This window comes from Centropristis striata, chromosome 2, assembly GCF_030273125.1.
Source record: "Centropristis striata isolate RG_2023a ecotype Rhode Island chromosome 2, C.striata_1.0, whole genome shotgun sequence".
NCBI lineage: Eukaryota > Metazoa > Chordata > Actinopteri > Perciformes > Serranidae > Centropristis > Centropristis striata.
The window spans coordinates 44835557-44850270 of NC_081518.1; the positions used below are offsets into that span (position 1 = coordinate 44835557).

Sequence of the window (14714 nt, forward strand, 5' to 3'; positions counted from 1 at the left end):
GTGCACTCAGTTTCAGGATGACAAAGTTGTATAACAGAACAATGTGAACACAGGGGTTTATAAATCTGCTCGTGTATGCACAGTTATATGCATACACAGGCTTTCTGTGTAACATCTACACACAAGTGAATGCATCTGGTCTCTGGAGTGCTCCAGTTTAAATCTTCTGTGTGACTTCTGTGCTATCTTATTTGCCTCCTCATTGGCAAAACTGCGATGTAACATTTTGCCACGGGCATGTTAATCAAACAATTGCTTTATACAGAAAAAGGACTGACTTTTCATATTCTTTCACTAAGCAGACTACGCATATAAAGGTCACATCTGAGTCCATCTCTAACTTGGTCTGCCTGCAAATGTAGTCAGTGCAAGAGCAGGAAAAAAAAAACTGCCACAGCAAATTCAGCAAATTCAATGATAGCATAGCATTTTCAAAGATCCATGTTATCTACAGTCCACATGGAGTCCACAAAATTTGGAAATCTGGCCACATGAGATTGGGAGACACTGACGACAAATTCTGATAAAATGTTCAGAGATGCAATAGTTGCAGTGCCTTTCCTCCCCTTTCTTTGTAAAAAGGACAGGCATTATGATTATACTTTAGGCCAGAAGTCAGGTTTCAAATTCCAGTCAGTAAGTGCACACAGCTTTTTGAAAGTGACCGTATAGATGAGGTCAAACTTTAAAGCCTATATTTATTTATTTATCCCCCTTTTTTTTCCTCATCCTCACTCAAATGAAGACTAAGCTCTGCTTCTGGCTTTCAAACGGAGTGGACAGATTAAGCTGAGTTAGGCCTACTTTCCATAGATGTGTTGGCGTGGCACTTCCATCCACACCCCCCCCCCCTTCTCTCTCTCTCTCTCTCTTTCTGCAAAAACCAGTTAAGAGGTGATGCATCTGTACTTCTGAAACTGGAAGGTAGCCGGAGATTTAAAAACTCAATGTGTTATTATAAAAAGCCAGCTTCTGCATGAAAAAAAAACGTTACAACAGTGTTTCCTTTCCTTAATAATCCATAGATACTCACAATATACAATCCATGTTGAGTGTGTTACTGTTTGTTATAGTGGTGGTGCTGCTGGTGGTGATGATGGATGATGATGATGATGGTGTGGGTTAGGAAAGTTACTAACTAGCTGTTGATATTACTACAGACACAGCACTGACATTCAGATTTCATTATGCAGCTTTTTTACATGTATTTCTCTGCACCTGATGTAATTAAGAGCTGTTCATTTACACCTGCCTCCGCTGCTCCACCAATTATAATTAAATCTAAATTGGATTAAGTGTGTAAGAGTGAAGATGCAGAAAAAATGTGCAGGAAAGGAGTACTTTAGGACTAAGATAGTACCGCAGAGAGAAGTTGGGCATCACTTTCTGTTTATCCTTCTTATTTAGAGACAACTCATGAAAGACTTTTCTCTGTTCTTTGAAGTTATGTTAGGCAATTATCCTCATTTAGCTCACAGCCATTTCAGATGAGAATAAACATATGCACCCTGTATATTTCAGAAGCAGTTCTGAACTAATGCAGTAGAAGGGTTTTGTAAGTAATTTCGAAACACCTGTTAACAAAAACACATTGCTATAGGCTCACTTGTTTTCTGTTTTTTACAATCTGTTAATTATGTGACAATCACATTCATATGTGGAAGTTTTTGGTTGCTGCAATGATTCCACCTGTCGACATACATTGTGAAGACATCACTTCTTGGTGCAACCCAGATTTTAAAAGAGTTACAATGCAGTGTAAGTCCTGAAGAAAAAAAACAGATGCTTAAAATTTAGGATTCAGAGTGTGTAAATACAAATGTGTTCCATTTGAACATAAACTATGTTTTCTGCATGCATTCTTTATGAAGCAGGGGATTTGGATTTTGGCCTGTGTGCTTTACAATATACTGATCTCTTCACAAGAGACAGGCGGAGTCATTAGTGATGAATCAGTCTGTAACACCTCATTCCCACATAACTCTCCGTGTGTAAATGACCTAAAGTTAATGAAGTACTAGGAGATTTACTGGTTGCGAAACTTCTCATGCCATTTTTTTATTTTTGTTGTTTTCCAGTCTGGTATTTGCCTTCAATATGTTTAAAAAAAATAACTTTGGTGGTAATTTCAGGGCAGAGTATCTGCACAAAATGTGAACTTCCTGTGTAATTGGCAAGTCGGTTTCATTTATTTTCAGTAGCTGGAATATGTTGGCAGACAAATTGTGTAAAAAGTGTAATTGTATGATTTAAAAAGCTAGTTACGCTAGTATAACACATTGCAAGTATTAGTAGTGTTAATCTGCTACCTAAATCGAAGTGAAACAGTAAAAGTGGGTGGTGGTGGCATTTCTATCAATCCATAAAGAGATTAATGTCCTTGAGTTGAACACTAGGGGGCATATTCCATCTACAGTACGATCTGGAATTACGAACACAAAACTGTGCGGAAGTGAAACCTAATAGAGCACATCAGGATGTGAGTTTTGTTTTAAGACAGGCTTGAAAAAACGGAAGGCATTTAATGCTCCAGGCTAACCGGTACAGAGCATTAAAGCCTGAGCATCAGATGTTTGAAAGCAGCTGCTAACGTGATCCCATTGACATCCATGTATTTAGGTCAGCCAGGCAGCCTGCCTGCTTCACGCTGCACACAGACACATAAAGATACCAAGAGCTCTTGTGACTCGTTAGGAGGGAAACTGGAAAAATTCCCCCCAAATCAAACTCTTTAGATTAAGTTTGCATTAAAATTCCACGCTAAGTGAATTATTCCATTGGCGGTGTGTCAGTGACTTTGTGTGCCTCGTTTCAAATGTTGGATTCAGTCAAACGGGAAAATCTGTTTGCTTCTTAAAATACACAACTTGGCATTGTAATCAGCTGAAGCACTTGTTTACGGGGAAACGCTGATTAGAAACTGGTTCACACATAGTAGCTTGACTGAAATACATCCCAGTTATACATAATGTCTTATCACAACATCACAAAAGGAGAACAAACGGACGAATTAAAAACAAGAAAGAAATGATCTCTTTGAAACATTTATTATGAAATTATAAAGGTAGAATAGCACTGTTCAAATAAAGCTTTTTAAAACAGAAGAGGAGTTGCATTGTACTGAATAACTGGCAGAGTTTATTTCAGATGTAATTAATGTATACCCAGCAATGAAAAAAGGAAAAGGAGAAAGCAGGGCAAATAAATTAAACAAAAAAAAAAAAATTAAACAAGTCCATTATTGTTTAACACAGCACATTAGGCAAGATTACCAGGAGTTCAATTTACATGAAACATCTCATATATACAGAAAGATTTACATTGATGAGGGTTACAGAGTCTTTGTGAGCTATGGGGCCCAGTGGCACAGCAGTCAATGGCAGTCACATTTCAAGTCAAGTGTGGCTCTTTGCTGGAGGGAGGCTTGGCTGGCAACGCCATTATCACAACTATTAGTCTAGACACTGGCACACGCTAGTGACAGAGCAGCGGCCTGTGTGTCACTTGACACAACAACCCAATGACAAGGACACGTCTCCCTCTGGGTTTGTCATGTCAGGACATACAGAAACCACTTTGCCCATTTTTTACACCCAGCCCGTCCCTCTAATGATAAAGGGAGAGAGGGTGTAGCAGCAGGAGGCTACGTGCTGAACACAAAGCACCCTCATCTGTCACAAATGATCAGAACACAAAGGTGAACGCACCCTTGGTGGTTTAACATTGCATGTAACTGCATTGACCCCGATAAAACATGGGTGAAAGGTGTGGGAGAGATAAGGAGTGGGTGGAGGGGCCAGGTGAGGAGTGGAGAGGAGAGATGGGGGTGGGGGAGGGCATTCAAACAATGAAGTAGCATCATAACTTCATCTTTTTTATATCATTTTATTTTTTTTGTTGTAGACAAGCAAGTAGTCAAGAAACATTTTCTTCCACCCTCTACTCTTGTATTTACGGTAAATTTGAGAGAATTCAGATGAGGTGTTGATACTGTAAGTGTTTTAAGCTGCAGTTTGTCTTTTTCTCATCATGCAGTGTTAGAAAAAATATGAAGCGAGTATGTCAACTTGATTGATTGCCTTAGAAAAATGGGAAATGTGTTTTGTGGATTGGTGAAAACATGGAGATGAATTAAGTAATGGCAGTCCCACAAAAGCCACAATGACATTGGTTTTTGTGCATGCAAAACAAAAATTTGACAAAGCAAACCCCCTGAAGATTGATCATCAATCAATTTGCTTTGAGAAATTGCAGAAATGGATGATGAATTTGAGATAAATGGGTTGCCAGCCAAATGTGATGGACAAACAACAAACCAAGAAAGAAAGAACAATCACATTCGCACACACACACACACACACACACACACACACACACACAAGACCTTTTGATATATGACGATGTGGGTCATTATCAGAATCGTGGTTTCAAATCATACAAACAGTGTAATGATGAGGAGAGGGACAGTTTCTCAATGCATGTATAAAAATGGTTAAGACAGAAATGATAATGGATAAAATGTTCACAAAAAAATCAAATGTAATTCCTGGTAATTTGCCATCATCTGTGTTTTGGCAATGCTGTCCCTGGCAATTATAGACAATAAAGGAAAAAAACAAAAGGCTCTAAATAAATAAATAAATAAATGTATAAATATATTAAAAAATCAGTAGCACTTCATTTTTCTCAACAGAGGAAAATAAAAACATATAAATGAACTCCACAGTTCAGCCAGTGTACCAACAGGGAGCTTTGATTTATTTTGTTGTTTTGTGCAGACAAAACTGGATCCCCCTTGGGGCAATAATCTACTCTGGTAGCACTCACACCCACTACCTTAGTATAGCCCACAATCCATTTCATTTCCTTTTACCCACCTAGACATAGAAGACATGACAAGTTTTTTAAAGAAATACAATGTTCTCTGCAGTAAAGAGCCCTGCAAATCCTCCACTGATGATTTAAAGCTTTGATAGAAACTTCACTCACAGACTTATTGGCTTACGATCTCCTGATCGCTACATTTGTTTTGAGGATCTGCTACATTTTACTCAATAAGAGAATGCAGTATGGGTTATTCCTGCATCGACCACTCCTTTCTCAATAATTAAACTGATGTTGGTAACAGACTGTAACAGACCCAACTGCAGAATTTGCTCAAAGATTTGGTTAATTAATGTCTTTCGTTATTTAACAATTTGTTCATGTGCACAGAAATGGTGAGATTTTACGAGTCGGTGTCCTTATTTTCAAGATTTCTTTTTAATCCACTGGAACATCTTCAGTCAAAAGTACCCCGGACATGTACAGTATAAGAGATCACAAACACAGCATCCCGGAGAAGTGACAGGATAGCTGAGGAGAAGGATGTATGATCACAGTCGGCAACAATCACTGGCCTCTCTCCATCTTCCTCTTTCATACCGCCAAACTCTGTGTCAGCACAACCCAGAAGATATTGCAACAGACTTTTCCCCTCAGGTGCAACATTGTCATAGTTCATTAATCTTCTCAAACTTCTCCTGCTGCCATCAGCCCCCGTACGTACTACTAATCCCCTTATTAATGTGGCAAATGAACCTGCACAAGAAGGACGACTCCCCCAAGGCTCCATAATTACAATGGTCTGTACAAACTCCTGTTTGCATAGAATGTCCATTCATTAAATGTACTGACAAGACAACTTTAGGAAAACCCTGCGAAAGATTCCCCGTTCTTCCTCACAGGTCTCTCTCTCATCCTGCACTTTAAACTGAATACTGCTGTAAGATCTAATTGCCTGCTCCTTTCTGCTGTCTGATACTGTAATTCAAGCCTATTATCATTGCAGTTGTCACAACAAGAAGAAAAATGATACGCGGGTTAGAGCACATAGAAAAATCTAACAAAATTTCAAGCAAAAATCTAAATAATTATTTTGATTAAGTCGACCTCATGTGCATATGTGGTGAGGTGTTCTGCCTGTATATAACTATATAACTATAGTGAGGCAGCACAAAGGGAGCTGTGTACTGTGTCCCCGGAGCTAAAGCATGGCTTGTGTCTGCAGAAGAGCACATCAGAGCAGTGTGGGCTAACTCAACTGTAACTACACACTTCCTTTTAGTGCTTGCATCTTTTCTGCCATGCAGGAAACACACTAATAACCCACAGCAATTAGGCCTTTTTGCACATGAGGTGTTCAGGCCACACGGTTGCACAACTAAAAGCCCTACATGAAGCTTATATTTGTGCATCCTCCAATATAATGTATATTTCCATAACAAAGTGAGGGGGAAACAGGACGCATGTTTATGCAAAAATGTACATAAGCGCTACAGCTCAGCAGAGAGTAAACAGCTTTAAATTCACATTCACCATTGGATTCATTTAAGGTTAATGGTGAAGGGGGTTAAACTTAAAAATATGGGTTAGAATTGATTTAGCACGTTTCATACAACATCTCCGTAACTGCTTGCACCCTCAGTAAAACCATGTTAATGTGTCCATAACATGAGCCTTGGGATCTGATGCACAGTACATAGTTAATACGTAGCCAGTGGGCTCATGTTATGCTGGTGAACCACATCTATGTCTCCCCGTAAGACGACTGAAAGGAAGAAAGTCAGAGTGATGGTGAAGCGGCTATGATTATACTGGGGCTTCTTAGATGCTTGTGTTGCTTGTGAAACTAGGACAGTGTTTTCATGCTTTTTTTCCTCAGTGTTGTTTACACTAATGTAGGTCCCTGGAGGGTAAATAATAAGTGGGGGAAAAGAAAGGAAAGGCAAGGATTGCTTCTGTTGCTATCAGCAGAGTTTGGGGTCTATAAAGCTGATTCCATTCGTCTGTTATGACACTGATGTAGATGTCTGCTGTTTCTATTCCATATGTTCTATATTCTGAGAGAAAGACACTGAAAACTGCACGCTTTGCTGCCATTCTGCACCTCGTTGTCCCTCGCCTTATTGTTTATCAATTTCCTTTCAGTTTCCTTCCTAATTTATTGATTGATGCTGATGTTACATAGACGTGACTTTTGAGAACGGGAACAAAATGGCTTTTAAAATTCTTAGAGAGAACGGCAATTTTAAAAGCTATTTCCCTCAGCTTCACAGGTTTATTTCTCTTGAACATCCTCTTTCACTTAATTGCTTATTTCATGTCATCTTCAGGCAACAATGGGTGATTGATGATGGTTTCTAACTCATAAGGCAACAGCAGAAATGCTAAACTTCATCATAGTATCATACAGTAGAGCTGTGTGATGCTATATTTGGTGGAACAATTCAGCACCCGACTGAACTCATTTCAAATGCAGCGCATCAAACAGAAATAACTAGTAATAACTTTAGATATTGACATATTTTTATCATCTATATGTACTGTATAAGAAATCTTTTAATAATGCATTTCTTATCTTCCTCCAAAGCGATTCTACTCTGCAGGGAATATGATATGATAATCCTGTGATATTACCTTTTGGATTTCCTGTCTGTTTAAAGATTCACTCTAAAAGTAATTGGTATTTTTTGGCTTTTTAAAAAAAAATTACACTCCCTCTCTGTTTTTATTCAATATGCAGACTGATTCAAAAAGGAATTTGATATCCCTATTGAGCGTCTGCTTATCAATACTCATGAAATAGAGATGACATGCACATGTCAATACAAATGGTTGCATTGTTTAAAACAATCAAAATATGGAATGGCACTGATAGCATACCCTGATTTATCCTTTAAGACGTGTCAGCGCAATCACTTTACCACAATCAATAACTGCCATTTAACTTCAAATCTGAAGTGGGATTCTTATCAGTGAGATGTTTTGGAATAATTATGAGTGAGGAACGACCAGATAGTGTTCATTACAAATCTCCAAAGAAAGATATTAGCAAATAGTGGACAGGTAGCAAATGACTTTTCCTTCTCATAATAAAAGAAAAGGAGATAAGAAAGTGTGCCCTTGTGTGCAGTTAAATATATTAGTGCATATTAATTTAAGTACTTCATAGATAGTGCTAAAGGGGAAGGGTACCTCACTTCAACTTTGACTTTTTATGGCAGTGAGTTTTGTCTAGATCTAAATAATATAGTTTCATAAATCAATCAATAAAAAAGGCTTTGATTATGAATTTGCAAATGACATGAGATGAATATATGATGTGATTAGTGTTTCATGCCCCAGTTCAAAAAATATGGCACCGTATAGAATGAAAATGTTTGGATTGGCTGAACTGCTTTGTGTCATTAAGGAGTGAGAGAAAGGAGGGTTAATCTGAGGCAGCTGAGGTCACTGCCATAAGGATTACAGTTATGCTCCGCACGAGTTCACAGAAAACAATCTAATTGTACGGAACATTTCAAAGGAACGCGTGTGAGCCAAAGTACCTGCAACAGTAAATCATTTATATTATCAGCGTGCTGTATAGAACACATTGGCTCTGTTTGTGTGCTTCTTTGAATCATTTGTCAGAATTATTGATTCCAATAAATCTTGTGTGGCATTGTGGGATGACTGAGCGAATCAATGAAGTTGTGCTTACAGTATAGTGTCATATCTCATGTGTCCTCCTCTCCCCCCACCACCACCACCACCACCACCACCGTCACCCATTTCATCTCCTTGTCTCGTCCCTCTCTCTCTCTCTCACACACACCAGCAGCCACACACACACACACCAACGGCGCCGGGCAAATGACGGCAAACTGAATGCCTCTTTTGACTGCTACCTCTGGCAGAGAAACACATTAAACGCAGCCCCAGATGCAGTGACCCGGAGGTATGCATCGATAGGAGTCGCACAGTGTCACGCCTGTAATTCCACTCTCTCTTCCGGATAGATCTTATCACTCACATCTCTAACTGCCATTATCAATCTTCCCTGTGCAGCCTCTACATCATTAGGCAAGAGTATTTCACTAAGAACACCAACATAGGTTTCACTCCTTTCTTCTCCTCCCTTGCATTTATAAGTCCACTGCAGGTTGGCGTTGCGCCAGGCTGAGCCGTGCAGCGCAACACTGCCACCTACAGGTTCAGTACCACCACCCGTCAGCCTGACCCACTGACAACACTCTCTCTCTGCTCCCTTTCTCCCTCTGCACTCTCTCTTCCCTCTTCTCTTTCTCTGCTGCTCCCTGTATTTGTCCACGTGTGTTCCAACTGTGTGTTGTGTAGTGGTGCTTTATTAGCAGAAAAAATTAATAAGGCTTTGATAAAAAGCAGCATGGATTACGTTGAAATTTGAGGCTCATTATTGGCTAATCCTTTTTGAATTGGATGTGTATCAAGTTCCAGACAAGCTTCACTCAGTTCGCTAGTGTGCTTTGAGAGGAGGCATTTAATTCGAGCTTAGATGATGTGGCAAAGCCTACAGTGACATTCACAATACCACCGCAGCTAGCAGACTAATTATTGACCGTTGTTATTGCTGCAGGTGTTGAAAAGGTTACAAAGTCTTTTGTGATATAACAATACACACCAAAAACAAATAAAAAGGAACAAACAAAACATGAACACACTCAAGAGTTTTATGAGGAGAGAGGTGAAAAGTCAGCTAATTTGTTTGGAAGAATGTGTGCAGCATTTATCTCGGATGAAAACAGTAATCGGAGTAGACAGGCAAGAAAAAAATGTTTCTTTCACAGAGAACATTGAGTCACAATTTATGTTATGTTGGTACAATTTACCAGTGATCTAACCTGGGTGCTGAATAGACAAAATAAGGCAAGGCAATCACTCACCCACTTGCATTTTGTTAAATATGAATTAAATATATATTAATGACAAAACATCAGTCTATAATTATTCCCCCAAAATTATGCGTGTGATTGTTGAGTCCGTAATCAACTCCATTAATTAGCAGGTGTTCGAGTTACTTTTTCTCTTTTTTTCTTTTTTAAGTTTGAGAAATAGTGGAACTAGTGAAGCAGTACGTCTCCTGGACTCTTTCTGTTGCTTCACAGTAACTTAGAGTGAGTCTCTAATCTAGACTGGCACTTTAGCACTGTGGAACAGGGCAGTTATAGGCAGTACTTATAGACCAGTAAAAGTGCTCTTTTACCTGCTGTCTGGTGTGCATGGGCCCCTTCGTCTTGAACCCTCCTTGGGAGCTGCACTCTGAGGCACTGAAGTGGTCTGAGCTTGTGGAGGACCTCTTGGAAAGGGTGTCACAGCCCCCAACAAATGTGTTATCCAATGGGAGCTCCTGAATCACGTGATGCTTCTTCACTGAGACCGGCGTGTCGGCCTTGAGGTGGAAGGCCGACTGCGGCGAGGCGGACTTGTAGTGCCGGGCCAGGTCTGGGCTGCTGGGTTTGAAGGTGGTGGTGGGCGTGGCATTCCAATCAAAGCGTCCAATCCCTTGCTCCTCCAGCTCGGTGGGCAGGCTGATGGTTCCGTTGATGGGCTCGTGGGCCGGATCGTCAGGTTTGTTCCCCTCGATGGTAACAAAGTTGAGCAGGGAGCTTTTGGGGGATTTCCTTTTCTTGCGCTTTTTCTTCTTGTTCTGCTTGTTCTCTGTGTTGGGTGACATCCACTCCGCTCCCTGTTTTTTTCTCTGTGCAGCTTTGAACCTGGAAGCGTGGCGGCAGCGCAGGAGGACGGTGACGAAGATGACAATAATCACCACTAAGGCGCCGGTAACAAAGGCTATCATTATGGTTAAATAGTCACCACTTTGATACGTTTCACTGCTTTCACCAATGTTGCGGTCAATCGGTGTCTCCATGGTGCGGCGGATGAGGTCATAGATGAGCGTGGAGTTGCCCACAGTGTCATTGACGTAGAGAAACACCAGCACCAGCGTGTGGAGTGATTTGGGATACCCCAGGTCACTGATGTTGACCACTAGTCTGTGTAGGCCGATGTCAGTCACTGCTGGTTTCTCCTCCAGGGTAATATTCCCGGTGACGGGGTCAATTCGGAACAGACCTTTGTTGTTCCCGCTCACGATGGTGTATTTGAGTTCTGCATTCATCCCTGTATCTCCATCTACAGCAAACACCTCCGCCACCACTGACCCCGGGATGGAGGAGAGGGGGACGAGCTTGAAGGAGGTGTTGGAGGGGGGGTAGATGACGATGGGGGTGTTGTCGTTCACGTCGATGACATTGATGGTCACCTTGGCGGCCGAGGAGCACGGAGGCCTGCCGCTGTCCACGGCCCTGACATCAAAGGTGTAGGAGCTCTGTTGCTCCCTATCAAATGACACATTAGATTTTATCACCCCAGAGTAAGGATCCAGTATAAAGTTCTCATTGTCATTCAGTATGGAAAGAGAAACAGCAGCATTTTCTCCTGCATCTGAATCTGTCACAGTTATCACCCCCACGGTGCTGTATTTAGGAAGATTCTCAGACACAAAAAACTGAAAGTGGTTATGAGTGAACTTGGGGTTGTTATCGTTCTCATCCAGCACCGTCACAATAACAGCTGCCTGCGTCTGCAGAGGGGGAGTCCCGTTATCTCTCGCCGTTACAGTAAAGAGAAACCGATCCTGATCCTCCCGGTCAAACACTCTGGATGCAGTCAGGACCCCTGTTTTACGGTCGAGATCGAAGAATGATGCATTTGGTCCGAGCTGATAAACTATCTCTGCGTTTTTCCCGCTGTCCTCGTCTGTGGCGCTGAGAGTCGTCAGGAACAGGTCACGTTTGTTGTTCTCCATAACAGCCAGCTCAATAACTGGCTGAGTAAAAATAGGAGGGTTGTCATTCTCATCCTCCAGCCTCACTCTCACCAAGGCAGTCTGATTCAAGCTGGGTTTTCCAGAGTCAGAAGCTACGATTTTAAAGTTGTATTCCTTGGTCCCCTCGTAGTCGAGCAGCGCTGACGTCTCTAACAGATACTGGTTGTCATACACAGCCTTCAGGTGGAAGGGCACGTCCTTCTCTATGAAACAGATGACCTTGCCGTTGATGTCAGTGTCTTTGTCTGACACTGTGATGAGAGCTATCTTGGTATTGATGGGATCCTTCTCCGAGAGGAAAACAGTCCCATTAATGGGACTGATTATGTATCGCAGGTCTATATTAGGTGGATTGTCATTAACATCAGTCACATTTATGGTAACAGTAGCTCTGGCAGGACTGGAGCTGCCATCGCTGGCTAAAACAGCCAGCTTATGAATAGCAGTCTCCTCTCTGTCCAGGAGCCTCTGCACTGTAATTAGGCCAGATGTTGTATTTAATGCAAAGAGTCTTTTTGTAACAGGAGACACCTGAGTCCCAAACACATAACGTATCTCTGCATTGGCTCCTATGTCTGCATCTGTGGCCTGGAGCTGCACCACAGACGTGCCGATGGGGGAATTCTCTGGTATGTGCACGTCTATCTGGCTCTCTTTAAACACTGGTCTGTTGTCATTCACATCCGTGACTGTGACTTGAAGAATGGCAGTGCTGGATTTCTGTGGACTGCCACCATCCTCCACTTTGATCTTCATCACATATGTATCCTTCTGCTCTCTGTCCAGATTCTGCTGCACAATGAGCTGGGGCCACTTCTCCCCCTCGGGCGTCTCGACTATGTCTAAGCCGAAGGCACTCTGCCCGTTGATCAGCTCGTATTTGTGGACACTGTTAGGGCCAGTGTCTGGGTCAGTGGCAGAAGGAATAGCAAATCTGCTGTTAATGAGCGTGTTCTCGGGGATGGAGATGTTGATCACAGGGGACGGGAACATGGGGGCATTATCGTTTGTGTCTTTCACAATTATTTTGATCTTAATCAGCCTGAAATAGTCATTAGGGAGGATGACCACTTCGATTTCAAAGGAGCACTCACTGTCCTCAAACGAGGGGCCGGGGCACAACTTCTCCCTGTCGATTCGGTTTGATGTTGTGAAAATCTCGCCTGTGCTGCTCAAAACACGGACGAGTGGGTTATCTCCTGCTTTGGAGACGAGCCGGTACACCAGATTAGCACTTGCTCCGGTGGCAGCATTTGTGTGGGAAATGTTTAGGTCCTTTGGTATGTTTCCAATGAGGACATTTTCTTGCAACTCCTCTCTGATGGGGTAGATTAGCTCTTGAGCTATTGAAGGATCTAGCCATATGCAAGCAAGCAGGGTGCCCAACAGGTAATAGTCTTTTAGATCCATGGCAGCGTAAATGTGTTTCCAGCCTCCTCAACTCAAAAGGTTTCTCTCTATGCAACGCTGTCACAGCCAGTGACTCCTTGCATGTGATGGCAGGAATCGTCCAACCTACAAATACATGACAGAGTTTCTCTTCAGTCAAAGAACTTTGCTATGCACAGCAATTAAATGTAATTAAACAAAGCCCACCTCACAGTTAGCTGTTTTCTCCACTCTCATGACATTTTTTTTTTTACATGATTCACTATTAAATCTGCCCATGGGCCTTTATCAAAAATTCATAGAAAAAAAATCAACAAAAACACTGCAGCAACCATTTAGGCAGCCATTCATGTCTGTTGCTCCCTTTTCTAAATCCTCCACATTTTATGGTCACTAAGATTTTTCCCGGCGTCTCCTACCCCTCATGGCCACAAAACTTCACAACACATTACACACTCTTATTAATTTTACACTTAAATTGACAAAATTAAAGAGCTTTAGCTGTGTGGGGGCTCCTAAACGATGAATACGCATGAATGAAGCCTACAAAATGAGCTCAGACAGATTTTGAATTCTTAGTGGGAAACTGAGACCTATTCTTATCGTACATACCCAAATCCGTTACAGCGCAGGAGAAAAACTGGAGTGTGTCAGCTCATAGTCTTCTCTTCCAGTGTGCCTGCAGCTTATTCGGGTAAAGATATCCGTCTCAGTCAGATCAAGCTTTGCGTCCAGGAAAGAGAAAAAAAAATATTCGCCCCGCAGGAGTAATCAGACTCAAGAACAGGTTTTGGGTAAAAGCAGCTGGTCGCACAAACTGGGATAAATCAGAGGCTGCATATGTCGCAGTTCCGTTTCCCCCATTTAACTTCAGGAATGGACAGGATCTAATTGTGCGACCTGCAGTGATTGCGGTGATCAGCGTCGCTCTTCAGCAGACACAGCCAGGTGCTCAGTGGTTTGTGGTGTCTTCCATTAGAACCGGTCCCAAAAATCAATGCTCATTTCCCGTACAGGTCCCGAGAAGAGAAACCCGGTGTTTGTCCCCCTCCCTCCCGGCTACCTGTTAAGGTGAAGGCGCCGACGAGGTGAACGCAAGAGGAGACGCTGGTGTCCCGTCATGTTTCAAGTTCATGGAGCTCCATCAATAATCAGCCGACAAATGCACAAGGTTAAAAAGAGATTAAGCACAAAAAAAAAAAAAGAAAAAAGAAAGAAATCTCAGAGTGGATCCAGATTGAATTGCCGAGCTGAATATGAGGCTGTTCAGTGTGACAGCGGTGCGCAGCGCGTATGTGCCGTTTATCCTTGCACTCTCACTCCCGGAGCACAATATCTTGCACTAACTCTGTGTAAACCCATAGGAGGGGTGGTGAAGTACACCACACCGACGCTCCCCACCCCCCTTACCTCGCCGACCCTCGTCATTGGACACCGCCCCTCTCTTTCACTGGCGTCGACAGCCAGAGCTGCAACCGGATTGGCCCAAAGTCACGTCACTCAGACGCAGGGACCGGAGGGGCTGTCCGCGGTGAGATGCTCCGTGAAGATGCTGCAGGCTGCAGAGACGCTTAACCAAAAAAGCCCGAGGCTGGAGGGGGATGATGATGATGACGACGATCAGGATGATGAAGCTGCGAGTGCTGCTGCTGAT

The 14714-nt window shown here is 42.3% G+C and overlaps 1 protein-coding gene across 2 annotated transcripts in view; it reads right to left on the bottom strand.

The window, feature by feature from the left end:
* Nucleotides 1-14441, bottom strand: part of LOC131986864 (protocadherin-9) — a 245107-nt gene extending 230666 nt beyond the window's left edge. For both annotated transcript variants that reach the window (XM_059352012.1, XM_059352004.1), the window contains exons 1-2: nt 13673-14441; nt 10046-13186 (exon numbers count right to left, since the gene is read on the bottom strand). In XM_059352012.1, the coding sequence (XP_059207995.1) occupies nt 10046-13081 (3036 nt within the window). In that variant the 5' untranslated portion in view covers nt 13082-13186; nt 13673-14441. The remainder of the gene's footprint in view (nt 1-10045; nt 13187-13672) is intronic.
* Nucleotides 14442-14714: the final 273 nt, after the last annotated feature.